General features: G+C 40.4%; 1 protein-coding gene across 3 annotated transcripts in view; it reads left to right on the forward strand.

Moving 5' to 3' along the window:
* Window positions 1-3,818: 3,818 nt before the first annotated feature.
* The window catches only part of LOC111255297 (uncharacterized), a 110,098-nt gene continuing 86,074 nt past the window's right edge, over window positions 3,819-27,842 (forward strand). The window contains exons 1-2 of one of the 3 annotated variants that reach the window (XM_086976746.1): window positions 3,819-5,399; window positions 26,827-26,973. In XM_086976746.1, the coding sequence (XP_086832872.1) occupies window positions 4,936-5,399; window positions 26,827-26,973 (611 nt within the window). In that variant the 5' untranslated portion in view covers window positions 3,819-4,935. The remainder of the gene's footprint in view (window positions 5,400-26,826; window positions 26,974-27,842) is intronic. The other 2 variants (XM_022817106.2, XM_022817105.2) reach the window with 2 other exon arrangements.

The following is a 27,842-nucleotide window of genomic DNA, read 5'->3' on the forward strand; positions in this document are numbered from 1 at the left end:
AGTTACAGAACTTCTCGAACATTAAAACCGGCATAACTTATATTCAAGTTGAATTAATTACTGCGATTCTTGAATGACAATGGCTTGCTCTGAGCTTTATTATGGTTTATCGATAAATGAAATACTGTTGTGTTGAGGTGCGAAGGATTCCTTTAAAAGTAGCGGTTCTGGACCCTTTACAGAGCAAGTCGGTGAGTGCCGACATAATGTCTGCTAAGTTTTAGTATTAGAGCTAAGTTCCGACAATTGAACTTGAATGGCTAAAGCGTATCCTCTCGCCAATTCAGTTAGATAGTTCAGCCTTATCGGAGGTAATTTACCATCTCGACTTAATCAAACTAAGCACATATCTCCGCTGAGCCAAATAAAGGAGGCATATGTAGCAGAATAATGTTTATTAGCAACAAGATGGGGTAAAAGTATGAGAGCGAAGCTGCAAACGTAATTACTATTGTTGATTCTGTTTTTTTAGAGCACTGGTTCAATTCAAATCTTTGCAACTAAAAGAAAAACATTTCTATGAAGTGAACTGAAAATTGAAATAGACACATTGATCCCACAATATTCTTATCATTAATTTTTCCCAGTCTGCATGACAACCTGCTGCGCACCTTCGGTCGGTCCTTGTAATATTTCTTGTAGCAAAATGAAACGTGTATTACCTACATGCAATAGGTTATAACCACGTGTGGTAACGTGTTTTTAGATGTGAAATCCTTTCAACTTGTCACGAACTCGGGTTCGATTTCAATGACTTTCCATAAGACAAAGGATAAATCTGTTAATCCTACAGGGAAGTTCGGTTAATATGCAACATACAACTTGTTAGACGAAGTTTACGGCCATTTTATTCGAGTTGGATATGTCTGATGGTATTTGGTAGCCAGGTTGTAAACTACAATATTATGAATGGCGAGTTAATAGTATGCGTAGATTCTATATTAAAGATAATAACTTACGTGCCATCTCTGCTGCACAAAACAAGTGCCATGTGCTATTTAGCACATAATTTAAATAATGGTTGTTTGCTTCTAGCTCACCTAGTGTAGCTTACTCTGCCTGATATTCTTCTTATCTCGATTCTTGTCGTTGTTAGCTACCTAGCCCGAAGTTGAAAAATACCATTTGCGTTGGGTGCATCGTAGGATGAGTTTTGGGACAAGTAAAAAATGAAGGTGTAAAAAAGGCGTCTGTATCTGCGCAGGGAGGATTTTTTCCTGGACTCTAATGATATCGGACGCAGTTTTAGAATAGCTGTCACAAGCGAAAGACGTTTGTATTGAACGATTGTAGAGAGCGAATTTTCAAGATGGTGACCGAATCCTGTGATTAAAATCTCTAAATACTATTTCAAGTCAAGTGAGCGGGTCGCAAAGCGCTCGGTAAACAGCTCAGCCTTCTTCTGGAGGCTAGAAAGCTTCGGAAAATATGCTTAACTCAATGAATCGTGTGGCATTGGCCGTTACCCCTCTTGAGTCTTACGTATAGCATTACCGTCAGCCCGTCGTATGGATGGTTAGCTTCCAAGATACAACAAAGTGTGTCCATGCCCGAATTCGGACCTAGACCATAAGGTCTATTATGCACTGAGCTATTCTTCAGATTGCGCTTGATGAACTAGGCAGTTATTGAAAAAAATCGTATAATACTCATCGATCTAAGCCTGTTTGCGATCAGATTTCGCTGCAAGTCAGCGTTCAAGGTATACGGGGAACCGGCACTGTTTATTGATTGGTTTCAGGTCAGTTACCAGCCGATAGGTCTCTCGTAGCCAATGCTAATTTATGTCACCAGCTGAGTTCATTAAATGTGTCATCTGACTCATAGAGATGGAGTGTAGTGCCCTCGTTTTGAATGATTTCTAGAATGGTAATTAACTACTTCTCATGTGCGAGTACTATGTACCCATATACCGTAGAGAGCAATAGTTGAAAGGCGTAAGATTAGTTCTTTGGCAAGTTAATTACTGGTCCATTTGACAGCATGCTATGTGGCTTCAACGGTTTACACAGACCGTCGAGTCCTGAAAGCTCTGAGAGCTGTAGCTCGCTATTTGAAAACCAAACTGGACGACAATATCTATTTCCCTTGGTGTCAACATTTTGTTCACCTTTAACAAATAAGGCATCTCTTGTCTGGAAAGAGTTATATTCAAAATGCTGATGTATGCATTATTGCAAGTATATTGGATGAAGTATATGTACTCGCCGTTTAGCCCGTAGAACGGTTCCATCCAAGTGCAGTTATAGTCTTTATAATAACAGCATTCAAATAGTAAAATTATCGATACGTAGATGGCATTTTAGTATACGTTTTTATCTTTAGTGCTTTCTCTCCCTCTCTGTGTATATATATAAGGACGTGAATTATTGAAAAATATGTTCAGGTGTTATTGAGGCATGATTCCGTTCGACCTTTAAGTACCTCAGGTTTCGCATTTTGAAACGTTACTTAGTCCTTTCTCGTTATGTAATGTAAATTTTACATGCTTCTCGCTACCGTATGGGCGCTGTGTTCAGCTACGACGAATCGGTGATGCTGCGACTACTTCACAGTCAATAGCCCATTAGGCGAACAGCGTTACATTAGGTGCCTGCGTTTACTATCAAGATAATGGTATAAGTCAGAAGTACTTGTTTCTTCGAGCATACGAATACGATCGGAAGTCAATCAAAACAGAACTTCTGCAGCAAGGTAATGGGAGTACAATTTTCAAAAACGGGAGTATATTCTGTATTGTTCTTAATCTTATATCGGTTGTACAAGACAGCGATCCTAATCTTTGGCACTCATTCGAAAGACGCATATGTAGCTTAAGGTACTAAATATTTTTTCGAAAAAAAAAGATTGTGACGTTCCGAAGAGCAGGCTCCATTCAAATTGACGGAAATATCCACTTTCGCCCGCACAAAAACCCACTCTAAGGTTCATCTAGATTGACATGCATCGTTGTACTTAACAATTATATCAACGTAAAGTGAAAGGCTTTTATTTTAAGTTAAGTTTTATGCGACGGAAGTTTCAGCTGACGAAATCTATGCGTTGTTTACATACATCTTACATATACAAGGACACTTTTCATTTTGAGATGGTACAATTATGCATAAACATGCAGACGAATGCTGGATGCCTCCAAATCGAAGCAGCCTACCCACCGTGTATCGTCGTTGTACTGCTCTAACATTCAATGTTGGCGTTTTATTAAAGATTATCTTGACAACTATATAAATGTAACCAGTCTCCTGTTTGGCAAGCTAACTATCAAAACGGAAAGCATATCAGACCGCGGGAGTGAGCGAGGTCTAAAGTGGTTTCCGAAATAACGTGGCCGATCTCCTCGTAGCAATTGTTCTAGAAGTTCGAATTTCGTTAAATGTCGGTTGTAAGGTCACATCGACGAAAATTGAGCGGACGGGCTTTTGATGTCGTTACTTTGATATGTGTTTTATAAGCTGTGGTCGTTTTTTTAACCTATTTCAAGTTTCAAATATAACCATACGAAGGCTGATTGGAGCGTATGCTTGTGAGCAGTCATTGTTTTCTGGCACTCGCTGTTCTTTGCATCGCAGCTTTGACCATAAATCATTGCATTTCTAAAAATAAAATATTTTCGTCGAGTCACCGAATCTACCTTAGGATGTCAAAGGCGAGCAGTACATACACGCTCAAAGAGAACCATCAACCACCATTCATAACGGTATTTAATTCGTAAAGTTAATGATAAACACACCTTTATATACTATATTGCCTCAATCTCTAATGCTGGTAACGTATGATCTACATACATTAAAGTCCCTAGATCATTTGGTTAGTATTTCGTGGCGCAGTCAGTCTTTGCTTGCTACTCAAAGCCCCGGAGCCTGCAAACAGAGATTATACTACATCTACTACAAATATCAATATTTTGTAAAGCATCATGCACTTTCGCCAGCGTCCAATAAAAGATTTTTCATTACATTTGAACATTGCCGCGCTTTCGCTTTTTACTAGTGGGGTGCGCGAGCGCGGCTGACCGACGGACTTCTTTTTAAGGCTACACAATCCTGGGAGCCCACTGTGGTAAGAGAAGCTATGTGGCATTCATGCTTTACCCATAGCCGTCTTGTCTTCCCCCTGAGATCAGCAGGGCAGGCTGAAAAGGTTAGGGCGAAGCAGGGGTAGTCCCTTTCCCTTTACGGTCCTTTCCCTACGGCTGACTGGATCAAACAAACATGGCTGCGTCCATAGAACCCCCGCAGTGCTTTTAGGTGTTCCGGCCACGCATACCACTGGCAGAGAGACAAACCACCATAGCTGCCTGCAGGGCCCGTTTCTACAGGGGTGACGGTTGTTGTTAGCACGCGGTCGCGTGTGGGCCGCGCCCGGGTTGTCGGGCAGTCTCTTTTTAAGCTGTTTTTTTTCCGGTTTTTTTTATCTTTCGGAGCGCGTACACATAAATCATAGTATTACGCTTATTTGTCGAAATCGTTGTTGCCCGAAATACAGCCAACAAGAGTAGAGCGGGTGCGCGGTTTTACCTTACGCGCGACCATGGTTCGTGTCTTCTCAGAAAGCGTCGCAATATAAGAATCTGCATGGTGATGTGGGTTCCAGCGTGAGTGTAGTTCTACCAGTTGATAAGGTCAACGAAGTGTTGTTATTGTTATGCATCTGTCTGACCGTCTGACTATTGATTTTGTTGACATTGCACTGTTCGATTTCTTGTGTACATACGTGGCTCATCAATTTGGTCAGTGGTTAGTGCTCTTTTCCAACTGTGGCGCTCTTTATTTTTGGCATTAGCCAGCAGACATTTCTTGCGGTCTACAGCAGCAGCAGCAGCATATATCATAAGAGTCAAATGAAAGCGGTCCGTGCGTAGACAGCGTTAAGTAATTCGTATGTATCTGCACCTTGTGTTAGATCAATATCTTCGATAATGTTAAGTGATCGTCTATGTATCGTACTTGTGATGATGAGCCAAACAGAAGCTGTAGTGGCGGCGACGGCCTCGTGAGATACGCCGAAGAAGTTAGTCAAAGGGTGCAGCTTAATTCGAGCCCAAAATTGCCCGGCACGCTAGCACTCGCAAACAGCATGCTGCTGTCAGGCAGAAGTGGGCGCCTGATGCGGCGTCAGGTACGTCAGGCCATGCATCGGGCGCGCCAGACCTCGGAACGAAACTCACGCTCCGTCTACTTCCTTGGCGTGTTTTTCGTCCTGGTCGTCTTCATGCTACTGGCCGAAGTTGTTTACGTGGATCCCTATTCGACCGTGACCACGTACGGAAGCACACAGCCGAAGGACTCGTCCTGGCTCTACAACATTGTTCCTAGTTTAGGCAACAACTTCGAGCGAGTTGAGGAGGTCCATCTTGAGATGGGCGAAATCAACACGCACAAGCTCGACAAGCTTTATAGGTGAGCACAACTTTTAGTTGTATTCATTATATTGATTTCCAATATACGATTAGACGTATAACTAAATAGAAAAATCATGCTGAAAGTGTGTATTCTACTTTGGGTCGTCATTTTTACATAGGAACCACATGTCGTGACAGAGTTGCAGCCCGCAATGCTAAAATTGCGAAACAAATTCGCTGTTCGCAGATAAAATCATAATTAATATCACATATTGTAAACAACGATGTCAAGCTCGTGCTGACGCATTAGGGAATTTTTGCATTCTTGTTACATGTCTTATTATAGACGGCCTTTTGTTCTATTCAATTGACATCTTTGTAATTTATTATTTGCTTACTTATGTCGCCCGAACGATTTAAAAAAGTTCTATATATTGTTTCAATCTTGCGTGTTTTTTAGTCATCGACACATGTGATCGTACCACAACATGACCCCCTCGTAATACAGGGGACCAAAAAGACAATTAACAGCATTGGCCTTTGTCTATCCATATTATGTGTCTTTTTATGTGCCGGCCGCGTAATTTTTCAACTTTGTTCCTAAGACGGTCCTCCATTGAACGGAATTCTAATGGTCTTATGTTTCAGAATGTTATCGGCATTATTGATTCGTAGTTATATATATATAAGATACGTTAGTCTAGAGTGTACCGGGGAATATTTATTCGTAGGGCAAACGATATGTACATCGAATCAATGAGAAGACTTGACTTTGAAGAACGATTACATACAAGTGCTTTTTGAAGGTAATCAAGCAATTTAGTGGATGATGGTCCTGCTTCAAAGTCTATCGCAATTTTCACTACATTGTTCATTCACTGCGATAATAGATATGACTGGAGCTGTATGTTGATAATAATATCAATAATAATTTTAGTCTGTTTTCCTTGCCTTCCTCACTTTTTTTAGTTTAGTTATTTCCGTTTTCATCCTTCCGCATTTGTCTCTCTCCGCCGAGAGTAATATTTACGTTTCTTTTTCGTATTCAGAGACCTGGAAACGTAATTATGGATATGAGAGGAAAACAGTAAGAAGCTGGTTAAAACGGCTGACGCCATAATACTTCCTGAATTTTAATCGATTCCCCCCAAATGAAACTTTGTATTGCTGAGCAAGCAGAGCGAACGCGCGTGGTTCTGGCAGCCAGCTACCTACACCTTTTGTACTCTTTAAGCACAAGTTATTGCCCCACAACTTTTTTAAATGTGCTGCCCAAAAGCAGCAGCAAGCACCAGAACGACATAAGATACATGGCAAATTGGCAGTGCACGCATTGCCTTGTCTAGCGCGTGGAATCGCATCTGATTTGCAAACTTTTATTTATAAGCATCTTTTACCCATTTTAGTTCAGGCAAAAAACTAGTACGTTCAGGAGGTCCAATTTTTTATCGATGACATCTTCCTTACGGATATCGTATTAGATGTCCATAAAGAGTTCTACTAAGAACTCTTAATGGTTACTAGTATCGGCTTCGTCATCTTCAGCTTTCTGCCACTACGCTATCATCGCAGTTATTTTCAAACGTTTTTTCTTATCATCGTAGATTACCTCGGACAGTAGTACACGATCTGGATCTGCGTTTCTGTATTTGTTTATGGACCTTTTACGTATATACCAGTCGGTCGCAGTGAAATCCTCGGACTTCGTTTGAGTGGCGAAAATGACTTTTGGCAATGGTGGTGGTGGTGGTAGGGGAGATTTGACCATATGGGTCACAAGAGAAATAATGATTGAAAATGGAAGTACTGCAGAAGCATGTTATTACCACCTGCTGGGTGCCTTTGATTAGGCCCAGTTGACGTACTCATTAGGCAAGCATTACCAAACTCAGCCTAGTAACAGAGGCAGCTGTCTCTGCTTGGGCGTTTGTGGCCACTGCTAGGTGTGTTCATATTTGGGTCCCCGTAACAAAGACGAAAAAAAGTTCAACCGAAGTCGCCATGGCTTCAAGCAGTCACTTGATCTATTGTTTTCTAGCAAAAGAATACATTGCTTAAACGAAGCGCCCGCAACACATGCGGGCATATGCGATAGAATATACCACGAAAGAGAAAGAGAAAACGGTCGCGATAAAGATTTAGTACTACTCAATGGCATGCACTGCTTGTACACGATGTGTAGAGTCCATTTACAGAAACTCGCCATGCACAGAAGCGTAGAGCATGCACAAGAAGCAAAGCAGTCCTTGGTCGCTTTGTAATGACGAATGCCGCTATTAGGCGCCTTGATGGACACATGAGCAAGCGCATATAGCTATATTAAATTCGAATAGTTTATAATTTATAAAGAACTGACTGGATTCGAAGCTGTGCATGAAGATGTATTTTCAGCTCAGAGGAATGTGGTGTCTATACATTTATCCGAGGAAGGGCATCGTCACTAATCGTCTGCGATTCGGTGTTCTGGTTGGGGCTTTTATAGAAGCATTAATGCATTTATATGTTGGTGGTCGATAATGAAGGAAAGGAAAAAAAGATCGCTGGTAAGTAAGTCAGTCGCTGGAGCTGGTATGACTGGTAAAGGTAAAAGTAAAGCTAGGAAACGCAAAAGGGTGGATGTTGTCCGCCTTGTATCAGAACAACAAAGCTTTTGGTGTTGCCGAGCAGGTAATATTAATAGTGACCACGAGCAAACATAAGGCAAACAAGTACGTGTTCAGCCGCGCCGCTGCACTCTAACAGAATGTGCGCAGCTTAAATATCGCGTGTGAACTATCAACGCTTACTACCATGGAGAAACTGAGCAAAGACGACGCCTTGTTGAAACAGTTTCTCAAAATTAGTTTTTTCAGATTTTAGGGATTGGTGAATGACCTGTACGTGATGACCTTTGTGCCCGTCAGCTTCCATTGGGAATGTTTGAGTTTGAGAGTTTCTCATGATTCTAAAGGAGCAGTGCCATCGAAACCTTGGAAAACTCTGGAAAATAAATGACTTCTGAAAACTGAGTTCAGCGGATGCCAAAAAATATTTTCCTCGTATCTTTTATATCGCATAATTAACAAGGCCGTGTTAGGTCTTACACAAAGGGACTTCGTGGAGAGAGAATTCGAGGTCGAAATCACTAAAAACCTGCAACAGATGATACCGTATTTTCGGCATCGTCCCGGAAAAATGGTGATGCATATCGATGCTTGTACCTCATTTAAAAAACGTAATAGGCCTAGAATCTATGCTCCGCGGCATGGCGCATAGGTCTGGAGTGTACCATGAATTCAGTAATAGCTTACCCATCTAAAAGATAAGCGCGCAATAAAGACATTATCCAGACAACTAACGATCAACAAATACTAATCGCTAATGGTATTCAACGTGAGCAATCTTAATCCGTTAACGGCACTGCCGTACACTGTTTGCCCGCCTTAATCGTAATCTTGTTAAATGACACATAAGGTTTTTGCTTTTTTTTTACTTTTAACCTAGCCTGAAGTAATTACGGGCCGTTATTCTAGGGATTCATTTGTCTACCACCCGACTGTAAAACGTAGTGATTTTTTAATTACTAAGCGGACTGCCGTTTCGCAAGATCAACTTTCAGTTTGTACATTGATAGCTTGTAAGAGGACGCGGTTAGAACGGTGCTCCTATGGCGAGTTAATGGGACCTTATGAGTAAGGTGTTGTTATTTACTAACCTAGGCGTAATAGCTGTCAGATAATTACTCACGAATGAGCACCTATACTGGCGTAACAGTGCATCTAAGCGTGTCCTTTCAAAAATAATTAGTCGGAGTGAAAATTACCCTTTTCATTTCTGTCGGAATCCACCTTGCTCCGGGGAGAAAAACAGGGGGTTATGGACAAATCTGCATTGTTGAACGTATCTACTTTTCTTCTTTCGTCCCCTTTTTCACACACATATGTTTTTTTTTTTTGTTACGTACCATCTGAGTAGTAAACGTCTTGTTCCATTCCAACGATGAACGACTGAGTTTTCTATTCTCTGCTGAGTAATATGCTGTATTTAGTCAAATATTTTTTAGATAAATATCATAAATACAAACGGAATTCTTTAAATTGTTTATGAGTGCAATCGGCCAGAGAAAATACTCCGTGTGTAAAAATGTATCGTCGTATTAACGGGTGCGTGTGCGAAATTCAATATGTTGATGCTTTCCTCTGTTTTGGTACACTCTACAACATGATGAATGTCCCTTGCTCCAGCATCGTACGATCCGTCGTCCGCAACTGGTAATGAACCAACCTACACACTTAAATCATTTACAAAATTATCGCGTAGGTCGACATCGCGATATCTATCACTACTGGGCGGCTGGCATTTGTTATTGTTACTAAACATGCTGCTGGAAGACGCCCTACTTCTTCGAAGAGATACTATTCGAGGCTTCTTAGCGCATATCTATTACATGCATTCACTCTGTCAGCAAATAATGAACCCTTAAAGAACGTTTCTGGAAGGTGCAGGACATCTGCGCCCGCGAAACAAGTCCATCCTTCTACATAACATATCATTGATGGCACTGATAAATCCGTTCATCGTCCCACGTCTATAAAATCGAATGCTGTTGTATTGTAAAAAAGGTTAGGAGCTGGCTTTAGTAGTTAGTGGCGAAAAAGTTTTTCTATACAGTAACTTACAATGAATCGTTCTAATAGTCAATGAGGTATAACAATCAAACGAGAACGCAACGTTATTACCAACCTTCGTCGAACTCTCGCGAGTTTGGTTCAAACTATAGAGGACATCCGCATGTGCTTGTCTTCAGCTTGACCATGAGGTCGAAAAGGCGCTAATCAATTTTAGTTTGTAGTAGGAGCAAATGTTAGCCGCGGAGCAGAGTAAAGCAATACGTGTTTACGTCGACGTACGGAAAAACTGCTCCTCCGACGCCTCCGTCCTCCTTTGTTTTAGTCCCTTCGTGTTACTAAATGAAATTGCAAAGTTTCCTGAAAGATATCTTCATTTTTCCATTAATTAGGAAAACTACGACTGTAGCACACCTGCAGGACTGCATCTGGAACTAAATGTCTCATCGTTCCAACAGGCAGATATTACAAATCGGAATAGTATATTCCCATAGAAATAATAAAATGCACGAACTGGCTTTACGATCCGCGTTGACCTGGCAACGTATTTTTCCCAGTTCCTATTGCTTTTATTTGTTTTTTGTCGAACCTTTGAAGCGCTGAATCGTTTTCAAGCCGTGAGAGAACTTTTCCCTGACAGGTGTTTTTATGGTTGCGTGCCTTTTCACAGTAAGTGTTTGCGACGAGCGATTCAGCTGCAGACATTTGTAACGTAGGAAGTTCACCTAAGGGCAGCAGGTTGTTTTTTTTGGGTATTTCACATATGTCAAGACCATTAAACTACTTGACAGCTCGAACTTATGAAGGCGAGCATATATGTTCTTTATCAAAAATCCAATCTGAGCTTTAGATTTAGTGTGGAAGTAAAGCGACATTGAGTAATGCGAGTTACTTGCAACAGCGTCCTTGCCACACTGAACGCTCCAAAGTTAGTCCTGTGGCTCTTTCCGTTGTTTGTAATGATCAACAAATGTGGACTTCGAGGTTTTGAAGACCTCTTCGCTACTAAACGAATCAATTGGCAAGAAAGTTCTATAAAAGATTATCTGTAAAGCATTTCGTGACAGCGCTAACATATGGCTTATGATAAACCGCTTTACGCACCCACCAGTTGCGATATGTCTCAACTACGTAAAACACAGTCTGAATAGGCAACGTGTATAAATACAGTTTAATATTTTAACGTGTCCGAATATGTCAGTCATATATTTTAGATGCTTTTTTTCTACTTGAGAGTTGACGAATGGGAAAGAACATTGGCGCTCAGCTAAGTCGTAAATACCGCTTGGACTGTTTTCGGATACCTTCGGAGTTCCACTTCATGATAAATATTTTTTATATATATATATAATAATGTGCATCTATTTGTGGGAGCTTCTGCAGGCAATCGTCGCAGGATATCCCCTAGACAGGCTCTTTGAACAAGGGATTAGCCTCGATGTTATGCAGTGTTCTTTTAAAAAGAAAAATGCCCACATTTCCATAGTAATCCAAATCATATATATTCTATTGGCGGTCTTAGCCTGTAAACACCAAATACTGTATCACTCGTAAGCCAACACGAAGCTGCTTGTAAAATACACAGAATAGAAACTAAAACTATCCTTTTTCTAAAAACTATCTCGACCATATGCAAAGTATGCGCAAGTTAGTTACCTTAATACTCATTCTACTTTGAAAATGGCTATTGGAAAGGTAAGGGACACTTCTGTAAAATAATTTGCCCTCAACAAAAAAAAAATGAAAATTACTTTTTCAGCGTAGATGGGTAGTCTTCATCGATAGTAAGATTCAACACTACAGGCATTCAACTATTAACTTTTAACTATTTGGGTTGAAAATGTTTGACACGACCGAAACACATACTGGATTATACGAAAATCTGTTACGTCCCTGTACTATAGTAAGGTTATTATCGAAAATCTTCCTCTAAATTGCTTGCTTTAAGTCTGCAAGAGACTCTTGCATCTGACATGAATAATACATAAATGTAATGTGTACCGCTAGTATAACATATTCCCGATATATTTATATATCGGATAATGAAAATCTGGACCTTTCTTCGATGAATCAAAGCGGTCTTGTATTTATATATTGGTCAAGTAGAATTGGTTTATAGATAGACACTATTCCGTGTTTGTTGGACTGGGTAGTTCGTTAACGGGGGTCAAAAAGCAAATAAGGACACGCTTTGCAAATTTCGCCTTCTCTTATTCAGCTTATATGAAATATAATAGTAAATAGCGATTTTTCTTCAGTCGAACATCAACTATCCTGTGAGGTGAACTTTGGGAGAAAAATGCAGAGATATGAAGCGTTTTTTAATAAATATGATATTCGTGTGTAAGTTAATTCCCGAAATGTATCCTCCTAAAATAGACATTGAACGAGTAGCCTCATGGGGGCGACTTGAAACGATGGGGCATTGAATTGCAGACTTCGTATCTGAAGCAAGCATAGGTGTTACTATTAGACTGTAGAGAAGCAAAGAGCAAAAAGAGATTTGCCCAAAGTCAAAAACGTCACGTCCATATTTATTACTTGCCTTCTGTCACCAAGAAGAATATAGAAGAAATTGGCGGATTTGTTCGCCAAAAGCAAAATGTATAAATCAATGCGTTCAGTAAACGCAAGTAACCATATCTCTTTCTCAGAAGTTGTTCTCAAAATTATTAAAGAAGCCATTCAGCTTTTTTTTAACCTACATTTTTTTTACTCTGCCGTAAAACCATCCACTTTCTAGGCGATACCATACATTATATTTCAATTAAACAAAACATACAAATACGTACAGCGTAATACGGTGGTAATTGATCTATGTTAACATAATTGCTTACCAGTCACGCTAGAACGCTCACAATACTTGCTGGCCAATTTGCTAGGACAGGAATCGCTTAGCCTTAGCATAAGCGATGAAGAGCCCAATGAAGTAGAGTAAGATATGGTCTCAATTCAAAAAGGATTTTGTATATATCACCTCGATTAATGCAACGCAAGCTGATCGTACATTGATCTAGCGAAAGATCTCACTCTCCACGTCATAATTTTCCTAGCTTTTAGAACAAAAGACAGAAAGAAGTACGTATCCGTCCCATTGCTTGAAGAGTTACTGCATTGAATTTTAGGTGTCATTTGTAATTAGGATTGAAAGGCGGCACCAACTAACAAGATAGCCGGTGTATATACTGAAGTAAATACTAGAATGTGGTCTTTTTGCATATAGCAGAGAGCGGAATGAAAAGCAGATTTGAAGTAAGGTGAGACGTAGGTATATAACTAGGAGTAAAACTATCTGAAGAGTCTAATTCCGCCGAAAATTCCTTTTTCCCTGTTTAGAAGTTAATTTTTCTAAATTGTAGATTCACCAGTCTCCAACTGTGTTCGTTAGGGTGAAGGTAATGGAAAACAAGTTTTCCACCAGTATAATTTCTTGTAATTAGCTAGGCCTTCGCAAAAGCAAGACCTCGTTTCATCTGTGCCTTTCACATGGACATGCTCATGAAGATAATGTGGCCTAAAGAACATTACGTTTATTGTATTTTTTAAACTGCGCGTGTGTGTAACTAGTTTTCAATTGTATTGATAAGGCATTAACGAGGCATGCACGAAAAAAAAACGCATATTGATTTTGAAGCACCTCACTAAATTGTATACAACACACGACTCGAGTGCTTTGTTCCTGCATCTCGATCTAAAGATCAAAGCAAAAATTGCCCTTGCTTGACTTGAAAGCAAACGGCATCATGTAGGTGCGGCCTGGTACGAAAATTTGATTTTCCGTGAGCCATTTACGACTTGAACCATCGAAATCCATTTCCGTGCCATGTTGCTTGAACCGCTTTGGTCCACAACTTACAGGCTTTTTTCCTGTCTAAAAAAAAAAGTATTTCGTTAAACCGGAAACGGGGCGGTGGAGTTGCTCGAATCATTAGTCTTACATCTGTGAAACTAGAATTTGTTATCAATCTTCCGAAGTTGTGTTGTCTGGAAGTAGGGGCTGTGAGTGGGGGCAGGAGCGTATGACTTGGAAGTTACGTTCCTTTTGATTGGACGCACTAAAAACATGGCAAAATAATGTTGCTTGCATCATTCATCCTTATGGCTCTGTAACCCGCGAGCGCATCACGCATGTACGCTTTGGTTACATTTGCTATTATTTGAGAGAAAGCCTGTTACGCGGAGAGTCTCTTCGCAGAGCGCATAGGCTAGGGCGCACTGTCACCTTTTGAGCTTTGCAGCCGCGTTATCCTAACGTGTCTTGCTTATCACCTATGCATATATAGATGTTAAGAGCCCTTGTTAGCTCTAAGCGAACGATATAAGGAGGTGCTTTGAAGGATTTTTTACAGACAGTGAGTTCGAAATTTTCAGAAAATTTCATAAAAATCTATGTTCATATACCACATTAAAATACAGCACAGGCAAAATTCGGAGTTACATTTTATACATTTTAAGCATGTATGAATTTGACGGCCATGCAAAATTTGAACGCGGAATGGTTAGAGAATCTAGTACATGACGATGTTTTACCTATTATGCTTCTCGTTTCAGTATTTCAACAGGGACCCATTACGAGCTCTACCATTATCGCCGCTAAGCAATTTGCCCTCAGGCATTCAATTTCTAAATGCGTTGAACTAAACACAACACAACACTATATTAAGGAATTTTCTAAGGGAACTTGAAGAAGCTCTAGACTACTACTATATAGGGGAATTAATTAGTATATAAGGCAATTTTCAAGAGTCGTGGCGTTAGACTAATACTATCATAATAGTATTAGATTAGCATAGTTTAGCCGTGAGGAACTCCACCTTTTTCAGACAAACGGGAAGAACTGGAACGATAGTGTCTATCGTTCAAGCAGAAATAACTATATATAGCATCGTCAGTGGAAGCTTTACAAACATATTCGCTTTCTAACTGAGCCGAAACGAAAACAAATGTTTATTGTAATATTTAAATTGTATGTGCGTGCTTCGTATGCATAACTGTAGGCTTGCTGCATGCCCAGGACAGAAGAACCGCTGTGATTGCCAGTAATAAATAGTTCGAGATAACGCAATCTCATTTGGGCTGCTAACGACAAGAAAAAACTATTGGTCGGGCTGCTCTTCACGATTCCTTTCCGCCTACTCAAGACCTTGGTGCGGCCCAGGGCCAGCCTCGGTTTTACATGTCTGTCTTTCCATGCTCTTTCATAGTACACTCACGTGGCTCTTCTTGATCTCTGTATTCTTGTTGATGGCTGTCTTCGCCTTCGCTTCCGTAGGCGATTTCAACGCTGACGGTCCCTCATCCCTGTCGTTAAAAGTTAATGTTCTCAAGTGGCCTTTTGTACCTTGTGGCCGCTCTAGCCGCTGTGGCAAAAACTATCTGTGTTCTACCCGCGTTTGCAATACACTTGACTGCGACGACTATTTTTAGATATACTTATAGGACTTATATATCCTATATAGTTTAAGTTGGCAACGTCATAATCGGCTGTCGTCGCCTTCTCTGTGTTATGTGGTAAGTAGTGAACACGACGCGTGCATTGCAGAGAGGTTAAACTTTTCTGTACTGCCCATGTTTGTGTTCCTGCTAGGGCGTAAAAATGGTAACTACTGCAAATAAATACTCCCTTTGAGCCTTGTTCAAACTGTATTCAAGAACATGTGTTACCAACACAGCCGGTATCCGCCGTCGTAGATCGTTTTATCCGTCTCTGGGCTTGTGTGTACGCCGATGTAACTCTGATTTGTATCGCAGATCTGTAAAAAAAAAATGATTTTGAAGAATCGAAGAGTATCTCAAAGCACAGAAAAGTCATCAGACATATTCGACTTGTTCCTTCCTTCGGGCTCAAGCCGGCCTTCGGCTAACGTTTCAACGAGTTTCTTAGTTGCGATTGGCCTGGTTAACAATGAATCCAGTACGCCCTTATAGATCGCGTAGCTACTCGGTCAACATCAAATAGACGTGTGTGGATCGACATTCTTTTGACCTCATAATTGGGCCGGTAAACGGATATACACCACCAACGACGATATATTTTGCAAGAAACTACGATACATAATTGATAGCCAACATAGCTAAGATAAAGAATTATTACGACGAAAAAGCTTACATTTCATTGTACTGGTTGTCGTTTTAGTTGCCGCCATAGTTTTCTCCAAAGCTTTCGAGAATATTATGGGTGTGGAAATGATTAAAACTGAATCATTGTTAAATCATTGCAATATATTTCTATACAAAAAAAATCTGCTGATTTTTTTGAGAGATTTCTAAAATCTCTGTCTGTCGTTATATATATATTTAACTATATGTCGTAATCGGCATATTTCGTAATCTCTGTCGTGCTGCCGCAGTTTACTAATTGGAACTTACAAATCCCTAAGAAAGGTATACCGATTTATCGTGATTGGCGCAACAACAGAGTGCTTACGGTTAGTAAAGGTCTCTATTGGATGGTGCTACTGGCGGTAATATGCGCGTTATGTAATGCATTGAACGATATCCGTTAGAAAAGCACATAACGAAGTTATCTTCTTTTTATACAGAAATGAGAAAGTACTGTAGTTCCGACCATTTCCCAGCGTTATCGTTATCCTGTATATCAAGTGCGGTGAAGTCGCGAGTCAGGCGACGGCTATTACCTCATAAATGTCGTCCTTTAATATTTTTTTCGATGAGTATATATTCTATAACGTTTCAACTTGCGGGGTGGCTATCAGGTAAAAGGTTTCCGCTTCGTTTGAAGCGCAATGAGGTTACTTTATTTTTAACTAATGTCACTTAGATATGTATTGTACGTGGATTTGGTATTTGAAGGAACGTCAAATAATGGTGTGCTAAGAGCTTGTCCTTTCGGGGCATTTCATCTGTAGTACGTTCATTTGTGGTTTATTACGATTCGTTATCTTGCACGCAGTTACTGTCGTAGAAGTCATATTAGCTGAACATAGAACCATTGAAGTGTCTATCCTTGATTAGAGATTAGATACGATTTTATGCTCATCTCAAACCCTCCCTCGAACGAACTTGAGAAGGCGTAAACTTAATGAAACAAAATTAACTATCTTCAAGGTTGCTTATTGAATAAAGGACATCCTCCATTGTACTTTGGATAGTAACTGCAAGGCGGTCATTACAGGTACTTTAAAACGATGTTTCGTACATAGGTATTGCGGGAGCTTTATGCAGAGATAATAGTTAGAATCAGATTTTGTATACATTGTGCTTATCCACTAGAGAATCGTGGTTATTGAAAAGTGCGGAAAGGCAAAATTTTCACTTCATGTACGGTAAAGTCGCTTCGACATTTGTTCCTCGCGGCTATTTTCACCTTATTCGATCTCAAAATGGCTTCGATCGTAACGTGGCACACGCGTCAGTTGGGAGGATCTTACAGAGGAGAATAATCAGATCGCCTCGAAGCTTCCTCTCCTCAAAAGAGTATTGGCACTAAGTAACCCGAAATGGCGATGCGTATCTCCTAATGACTCTGTCCGAGTACCTACATAGACGAATGCCTTCCAGACCAACTTTAGGAAATAAGAAGTTCGTAGGAATTGATGGGAATGTGCTTGCTTCAGATGCGATGGGGAACAACGAACGCAAAGGGACAAACCTTCGCCTTGAAGTGCATCGGTTCCATCACTGACTTTGCAGGAAACCAGATTTCGATGATTCAACCAGCCTTCCTATAGATGTAAGTGCTCCATATGCAGGGAACTTATGATAGATATTATGCCAACCGTTGTCCGCTGGTGCTATCCTTAATCTCGAATCTCTTGTTGTATGAGTCTCGTTGAGTTATAGGACCATAGGACGGAAATTACTTTAGATAGTTCTGTATACTCTCTTTTCTATTGGGATGGTATTGCTCACCTGTATATATAAAGATTTTGACTACTGGCAAAGATGACACAATCAAGGTTGATTTAACAAATTCCACCAATTTTTACTGAATCATGTGTAAGACGAACCGATGCGAAGGAACACTACTCCATGACTGGGTTGAATCCTAAAAAAACAGACTGGCAAAAGGACTTCAAGGCATACGTGTCGTGCAGATGCCTCGAGCATTGGAAAAAAGGGTTACTGTTAATTTACTGTTCATATTCATCCATAAATAGACGTATACCCTAGGGGATAGCAAGTGCGTCGTAAGGGCGCTGTATGCCCCAAAACTGACAGGCTAAAAACAGCCGTGCTCCGGGTCTTGGGTTGTTTCAAGTAGGAGGGCATCCCAAATGCAGTCGAATATTAGAAAATATAGATAATATTTAGAAGTAATTTCTAGATAGTATACATTATGTTGTTCATAACATCATTTTAGATATAACTAGAATAGGTCGAAATTAGGTGGAGAACTTGATGGCAAAATTGTAGTACCTGACATTGAGGGTGATGATGATATTTTAGACTAGCTGTTGCTTAGGCAACAGAAAAAAGGAAGCATGTGAAAAGCTCTCCTTGTCAATCTGCAGATCGCTGTCTTGTACTCCATCATATCATGCAAACTATAAGAACACTCACAAAGGCAGCGTGCCCACATACCGCTTGAGCAAAGTGCATTAAAATGTTTCTACGATCAAATCATAACTTGGATAAAGTAAAATTTTAATAATAAAACTATTTAATTAATTGTTCAATTTCTATTGACACTAAAATAGAAATAAGCAAGCAAACAAACGTCTATCACGTAAATTATAGCTACTAATATATTCAACAATCGTGTAGCAGCCTCGGTTTTTCTTAAAGGCTGCTTTCCGTAGACGTCGGATCATGATCTATAAGCCAATTGTCTTGGGCTCGAGCGGGCCTGGTAGAGGATATATTTATTATCGTAGAATGTCACATCGCAGTGAAGGTACCCCATCTCATGAGGTGATGTCCTCATTACCTTGAAGGTTTAGCGATCTGCCTCTTCGTAATTGATGAATAAGTCTTGATACTAAACTGCGGCTCATCTTAATCTCCGTAGCATATCACATATTGCTGTCAAAGGCGATTAGGACTACGTTTCTATGGTGTATAACCCGGTAACGGCCAAAACTAACGAGGAAAGAACGCAAAATTTCCCAGTATTATTTATAAATTTTAAGATAGTTCTTCTGATGCTAACGAAATGTGATCATACCCGTAAGAACAAATAGCAGATTTTTCAACCGCATATTCATTTATTAAACATCATTTTTCAATAAAACCAAAAGGTTACTTAAAATTTAAAGATCTGATTGAAGCTTGAGTATGCTTGTACGCTGATCACTCTATATGTTTGCGGGAAGACTTTTTTTTGTTTGATATTTTTTTATTCATTCATCTTAGACAACTACGTATCTATATCTTCAAAGTAATCAACAGTTCATCGTCGGTATTGCTATTTTTACCTAGACATGTCGCTATTAAAGCTGACAATACACGTGCAATATTCCATAACAGGCTTCTGTTCCTCTAGCTTCTTTTTAGCTCCTTAGTTTTTCCGTTAGCCGTCTGAGGATTAGTTTCTATTTGCTCTCGCCCATTGTCGATATATTTGGGATCAATCGTCTTTTCAGTTTAGTCTCAAGGGAGGACTCAATATAGTTTGGAGGTAAATGGCGACATTTTTAACCATCTTTTTCCCTCTTTGCCAATCGCTGTTTTTCTTCTTTTTTACATAAGAACTTAAAGTAGCGACAGTAGAAGGCGCGTCTGGCTGGTCAAACCGTGCCACCTTATCCTTAGTCGTCATCCCTGGAAATCATTTCTCTTCTGTCATTACTTTTCTTGCCCGCGTCCGGCTCAAGTACCTTTGTAGGTCGTCATCGCCGCCGCCGTCACTGCCGCCATCACCTTTTTCTCTGCCAGGTAGTCTGTTTTCTTTTTTACTAGCATTGCGGCACACAGTGTCATGAGTTTAATAGCAAAAAATGACTGCTTGTAGAAGAGAACGAGAGCAGTGGCTGCCTGCAGCCAGCGGCACCTCAGCGTCTTCGAAAGCCATGGTTTAGCCTAGGCTGGCCTGGCCTGGGTTGCCAAATTGTGATTAAGTTGAACAAAAATTACTCTTTCGTCGGTTGTATTGGATTTTTCCATTTCAACGTCCCCTCCATCCCACTATATAAGAAACAAGCATCTCCATCGACGTGCTCTTGTTCCAACACATCTGCCGTCTCCTCGCTTCTAGATCATTAGTTTTCCCCTGCGTTATTATTAATGAAAATCTATCTCCCAATCAAGCTTCGTTAAAGAGGTTGAAGACCCGTGACGAGGGGCGGCGTGGAAGTATCGGAGACCACCGAGGAACTTGAAAGAGGCGTAAGAGTCGTCTGCCGACTTGTTCAGTTTAGATTTTTCATTTTTTCGCATTTCTTCTGTCTATCGGCCAGGCCGGCCTGGTCAAGGAGCTTAGGGCGAGTTGCCTTGACGCTTTAGCTTTGACGTTCCTCCCGCGAGGCATGGATTTGTCCACTCTACTGAGAGTGAAAGCTTTATGGAGAAATGCGCCTTCTTCACGTTTATCGCGATGTGAATTGGCGTCACCTAACGATGAAAACAAATGATTCAACTGACGCATACCTCAAAAAGCTTTCAAGCAAGGCAGAAACGATAACACCTACGAAACTAGAAAGCAAAAAACAAGAAAGTTAACATTTCTTATGTTCCGATTGGGTTAAAAGAGGCAAAAAAGTTCGAGCGTCCATTTCCACAGCCGAATCGAAATACTTCGCTTAACCGGATTACCTTTTAGCTCAATAAGTCGGTAGAACCGAAAAAGCAGTAGGCAGGTTATTTTTATTATGCTTCCGCTTTCCGTTTGCCAGTTCCGCTTTCGATGCGTGTGTGCAAGTGAATGAGTATAAAGGCTTGTGTACATTACCTGCTTTCCTTCTCCATAGGGTGAAGGTGCGCCTTAGTAAGTAATAGGGAAAACGGGTGCATCTTAATATTTGGGGGAATGCCAATGGAAGCTAGACCCTCGAGGCGTTATTGTATCTAGGTGTTCACACCTATTAGAGCAAGGCTTCAGCATTGGATAGCCGGCCAAAGTTACTCAGAGTGTATCTCGGTCATCTTGCCGTATACATATGAAACCGCTGTTACACTGACGCCGTTATTGCAGGAAGTGAACACAAAGTTATTTCTGCGCAGACGTTCGATTTTTATGTCGACATTCGCTGTACAACTGATCTCTTGTATAGAGATACCAAAAGAAATAAAAATAAAAGTTCTTCCGTCATCGTATTGCTAGATAAGCTAATAGATACCACCAACTAAAATAGCAGGCGACGCATAGTATTAATAAGCGTTAGTCACCACAGAAGTTACAGAGAAATTTCATCTGAGCCTTAAAACGTAAACACTACTCACCGTTTTTATTTACTTTGAAAAGTAGCTGTCTGAATCATTACTTGCGCTTGAGATTTCTTTAAGATAACTCGCCTGTATAATGCTAGCCAGAAGAGAGTAAAACTAAGAAAACATGATTTTCTAGTTTGTATCAGTTCCAAGACCAATAGCTAACTGCAGTTAGGCCGACCTTGAAACCAATTATAATATAGAGCATTAGTAAGTATATGATCCCATTACCAACATGGCGAAAAAACATAGCACCAATCAGCAAAATGCTACGCTGATCTCCTGTTACCTATAGCAATGTTTAAAAAAGGCTCGGAAAAGGATTGGCTCTCGCTAGCAATTAAGCACCGCTCGGCAATGCGGAGTTTTCAGCCAAGATTGCTCCAAAAAGCTGTGATATTGTCGTTGGGTAAATTATTGGGAAAATAGCCCGGTGCGCCTGGATGAAGGAAATAACGACCCCATATCGATAAACCAATGAATAGAGTAAACAGCTATCTATAAATAGCATTCAAAGTGTCTACCTTTGCATAGCTCAAGGTATAACGCCGTATCTACCTTTCATCTGCCGGAAGCATCCTGTGGCTAAAATACAAAGTTAATAAAGATTGTTTCATCTGATCCGAAAAATTTGTACCTTGGTTAACCACCACTAATGACCGATATTTAATTTTGATTCTACAATACATCTCATTAGAATATGTCAAATGCATACGTTTATACTTCAGGGACCGTAATAGCCTTTGTGACAGTCTGGTGTCTAAGATAATACAAAGTACTATATGATGGACGTGCAGGTGTCTAGCTCAATGAGTAGGACTTCGCTTAGCCTGATTTTCACTAGGCAATGATAACTATTAGCTTATATCGTGATGAGATAACAAAAGCTATCACAGATTTTGGGCTCGCGTTATTCCAAGTACGGCTGGGCGCGAGACCAGTCATATAGGAATATTCTCGATAGAGCTGGTATAGCCTCTTATCTCCATTTTCGAGGTTCTGCCGAGTTTTCTGCTGCAAGTCGTGTCGCTTGAAGATGTACCTCTGATCACAAAAACTCAGACATAAACAAATATTTATGAAGTTTTCGGGGACATCGAACTTGGGTTCGATTCGAATTAAAGGACCTGAACTACTCAGGTAGATTTGTCTGTCGCGAAATATTATTGCGAAAACTACATTCTTCTTCGTATATTCTTTTTACTATACTATATGTGAGGATAGGACCTCACAAAGACAGGGCTCGAAGTTTTAGTAGCAGCCTTGTACACTGTGCAACTAAGTGAACTGCTCGCACCACCTAGATCAGTATAGAATGTCGTCTGTTGACAAGTAAGCTTACGTACCCGAGGAAGACATTTGCATCAAACGCGTATCTGAATCACTCTGATTCGATTCATATCAAATTCAATACCCGAATGTTCAGTAGTAGTAGTGTATAACATACTCAAACCTCGTTGTTTACATGGTAATATATATGTTTAGCCATGTACCCCTCGTAGAGTAGCAAACCCTCGTAGAGTGAAGCTATCGACTCGAGTGGAGCACCACGTTATTATAGTTTCGACAAGGGTGGGAACAACTAAATTATCTTTGATATCAATGACATCATTCGGTTTGATCTTCGCATTAGCAAAGCACAGATGACAATAGGACAGAGCAGTACTCACAAATTTAGTCCTTTAGTAATTTAGAATCAGGGTGCGTTGGTTGACATATAGCTATCATGGACAAATCGTTCCTGGAAAAGTGAGAACTAGAAAAATATGTAAGGTGGAACAGAAATCTCCTAATAGTTTTAAAAAAGCCTCTGGACACATCCATCTGTTAAACAGATACGGCGTACGCTTATCATTGCAGAATGCATTTAGCTGCGTAACCATTTCCGGATATACATCAGACTGTTACGATATTACTGAACAAAATCACAGTCGTTTAGACTGCAGTAGTCATTGTCGTAACTGTCACAGTACAACATAAGTAGTATTAGGCCCTCCTGTTATTAGGCCGATACTAGAAAATTGTTCGGTTAAATTTGCTCTTTACCGCAACAACTTTTATACTTTCTGCTACTTGAATAGACGTGACATGAACAATTTTCAACTACAGTGCGGTAATTTTTGAGCCTTTCTGTACAACAAATAATAAAATAGCTTGTAGGAACATTTGCCTCCGTAAGTGTTGTCCTTCATAGGGCCTCTTATTCAATGCGGAGTTCGACTTCAGCTGAATGCAAATGTTTGCTTCTGAAAATTAGGTTGACTTCAGAACTGCATCGAATCTCGTTCGGCTTCTTGTGCACTAAACGGAATCGTCTCATATAATATATTGTGGGGGCTGCTGCAGGTACATCGTATAGTTCTAGAGAGAGACTATATTACGGTGGCCGTATTCGTTCATTTGGCCGTATTCATTCAATTCAATAGTATCTTTGGGTGATCAGTTCAAATTCGTACACTTCAGTCACACTTTCAATCAATGCCTCGATTAGCTCAATTGTCGCTATGGGTGACTAAACGTCCGCAAGCACGAATATTAAAATCGATTTCCTATCGAGACTTCACAACGAAACCGCGTGTGAAGAGCGGGTGATAAAGAAGCATTGTGCCTCACTGTCCTCTAACGAAGTTCCCACACTTCTCTCACAATTCGCTTTTGATCAAGTGGACTCAAAGTAGCTTCCTGATGAGATACTTTCCAAAAACTATGAAGGACTACTTCTTTTTCCACAAGGACATGCATAACGTTTTACTGAGGTCTCCTAAGCAAAGGCTGTCAGCATGTCTAAAGCTCAACAAGCTTGTCCAACTCATTGCACGGCCGTTTCAAAAGTAATTAGGGCAATACGTAAAACCAGGAGCGCAGCGATCGGCAATAGTGGTTTCGTATAGGTGAGCTTTCTGCGATAAAAGATATCATAGTCCAAAACACTGGAACTACGGCAGTGTTTGATCAAGCTGTTGCTTACGAAGATAGACAAGTGGAAAAACTTATCATTTCTTACTGAAATACGACTAGTTCCTCCAACTTAGTTTTATCAGTATTTGCGCCTTTGCGTCACATTCAGTATTTAAATACGTTGACATTTACTGCTTCGCCGAGCTCATCCCACAAACCGATTTACAAAGCAGTTATCATCATAATTTGAGTTTCGGCAGAATGCCCTCGTAAATACACCCAGCGGTCTCGTCAGGCAAGGAACTTGTGTGACTTAGCACGCATACGCCCAATGCGGTAAGACGAAAAAAGTAGACCTACGGTCGACGGCAAACATGGGTGCTGAATTTCACAGAAAATCAACTTGCAGTCAGTGATTTCTGTGACCACACTGAAAGCTTCGCCATTTGTGTCATGATAAAGGTGCTCATTTAAGTGTCTGTTCGCTCTGAACCGTCACAGACACGTTCCAAATTACTTTCTTATGAAGCAGTATCAACAGGGTTGATAGATCGTTGCAGCCGGTACCCCAGGAAAAAGGATTCAACGCTTCTGTGAGAGAGGTGACATGGAGCGCGATGACATTCACCTCAATGACAATGGACTTGGAGAGGTGGCAAACATGATTTCTCGTTCGCTCAGTTTCACCATTACAGATCTATATTCAAGCTCTGTAACAAACACGAAGCTGGGTCCCTCTCACAGCCTGTCACCGTCCCCGTACACGGGGTTTCGAAAAAAATTCTCCCGCCAATCTCCTTCTGACCGCATATCAAACCATAAGCCGTCGACATCATAAAGCCAGAGAGACTTCTTCAACATATCGACGGTTCCTGATCTCGCCACCCAGCTTGCGAGTGTCACCGTTGGTCCACCGTCCCAAGTGGATCCAGGCGGTCTCGATGAGCAGTTACGATCATGGGGACTCCGAGCAGGAGAGAACCATTAGGTTGGTTCGCGATTTTCCCTAGACGCCTGCTTAAATGTCAACAAACTCTGGCCGATTAATAGTATAATTTTTTTTTGTCCTTTAATGCACAGTAACTTGTCGAACCTGTCAGATTTGCAAATAGTGACAGATTAATTAATAATAATATATTTCTGTCATAGAGCTGTCGTTTGGTAGCCGTTATTGAGTTTTTTGACGGTATCAGTGCGCCCTAAGGTTGAAAAGTAGCTTACTTACGAGAAACTTCAACACCATCTCTATTTCGACTAAAATATCCCCGACAACTTAAAAACTTGACCTGCCAAATGCAGTACCACCCTGTATGAATCCATCTTCTGTAAAAGCTTTATAAACCCTCTTGCTAAGCTACTCTGCATAATATTGATTCGACATTTCAAGGAAGGATCTGACCAATCTCTCTGAACTTTCACTAACCACGTAAGTCTACAGAGGAGGCATTGAATATTCAGTAGAACACAAACATTCATACCTAGCTTAGCTTAAGAAATCATAGTCGATTATTACGTAGCTTACTTACCATCGAAATCGCTCCTGAACCCTAATCAACAGAGGTTCGTCAAAGGCACATCTACAGTAACACAGTTTGTTATAGTGATTTAAAACTGAGCATTATTTTCAAATCATCGGGTAAAATTTACCAGCATCTACCTCGAAGCCTATCAACTGTGACTCTGGTGGGAGTAAACTAGACCCCACGAGGCTGTTTAAATAGTTCAATGTTGCACCTGCAGTTCTAGAGGCGCATGGCTCTCGCACGCGCATAAAATTCCTGCCTTGTTTTTGTTCTTTTTAGTATTTTTATTTTTAGTATAAGAAATGTATTTCCAGCCGGGGTTCGGCATCAGCTCTGTGTCAAATGGTTTGAGCAATAGCGGTACCTTGTTAATTCAGAGGGTTGCTCTGATGATGTGATATCAACAATGTGGTTGTTTCAATTCAGAAGTGTATGGCTACACACTCTCAGAATAAAAAAAATCTACACAAGAAGAGCTTACTTTCCGATCTTTTAGATAATCTAATCCAACTCAATCGAACTGAATAACTAGGTCAGAGTCTGCTATCGTTGGTCTCACTTTTAGATGGCCTATAATTGAAAATTCCACGATTTACATTAGCATTTATAACGGTTTCATTGTTCTTATGAGGAAACGAATTGACGCTATTAAATAACTACGAAATCGAGTTGCTCATAAGGTTGCCTTGAGATGCGGCCTATGTTATAACTAGTTGACCTCTTCAGCCCCAGACCTCTAGGGTAGGTAACAACGATTCAGTTGTATACTATACTTCGTTAATATTCGGGATAGCATACCTCGCAATCAAAAGACGATAAAGCTTTAGGGGTGGCCCGAAATCGAGATTAAATAATGTTTTCATAAGGAGTCATTCGCAAACATCGGCAACGATAAATTAAAATAATGGTTTATTTACACGCTAACTATAAAAGATGGTAGGGTAAATATTTAGCACTGTTTAGACACTGCTGAGTATATCTGTATATACATAGGTATAAATAATCTACCTTCTTTAGCGCAGTAAAGTTGCAATCGAAAGTAACTTATGCCATGAATATTTCTTTGTGTTGTATCTCGTCGTTATTTAATTGTTTCTTATAACACTTGATCTGTCCTCCGTTTTTGCAGTGAGGCACGGACTGACCACTGGCAGCCAATTGGAAACGTCGGCGACAAGTTCTTTGTGTTTAGCGCATTCATGGACCGTCGCCGAAACGTCATCAAATACGTCCGTGTCATCGCCGTCGCACGAACGCGATTTACCGATCGCGTCAAGTAAGTACCTGATAGGTATCTGCCGCCCCCGCGGTTTAGCCTTCTCGTTCAGAGCTTAGTAGAGCGCTGCAGTGTGTATCTTGCTGTGCACAATACTTTAGAACTACCTCAATTCATCGTCGTGCTAGGTCGGTATCTTCTGACCTGCCTATCTGGTGTAACCGGTATCTATCTGCTATATATAATGGACCGGATTGTTTCCTCACCTGTTATTGCCACTCCATCACTATATCAGTCGATCGCGCAAAGAAGTGCGAAGTAAGATCCAGATCATCATAATTTGACTCATCCTCGTTGTCGAGTGTATCATCACCATCAGCGACATCGTAAATCAATTCTCGAAAAGTGAAAATACTGTATCTCGGGAACATTTAACGAAACAGTTACATGGTTGCTTCGCAAACATTATGAACTTCGCGAAGTCAGCAAACGTGTTGTACTGATGAAAGAGAATGGTGAAACTGTATGGAGTATTGGACACTATAGTTATATAAGCTAATAATTAATTTACATAAGTGTATATATACAAGTGAAATAATCCGCTTAAGAGATGGCTGTCATAAGCTTCGGGTTAATGCCTGCTTGCCAAGACGATGCTAGGGGTGCATCGTGAAGTATTGACCGAACCTAAAACATTTCCCGGCCTGGACCGACACGCTAGGTTATCGTGACTGATTGATTTAGCCTCGGTAGATAAAAGCAAAATATGATTTGGCTTCTATTTTCTTCTCCAAATATATTACCGACCGATAAGTGTATAGTAGTCATAGAGAATTTAAGGTATAACTCATTAGGTAATCTAAACTGTAGTAAGTTTTTAATCGTTGATGCAGTCAAATTGAACTAGGCCATTAAAAAACCCGTATACT

The sequence above is a fragment of the Varroa destructor genome, unplaced genomic scaffold (genome assembly GCF_002443255.2).
Source record: "Varroa destructor unplaced genomic scaffold, Vdes_3.0 BEIS01000001.1, whole genome shotgun sequence".
NCBI lineage: Eukaryota > Metazoa > Arthropoda > Arachnida > Mesostigmata > Varroidae > Varroa > Varroa destructor.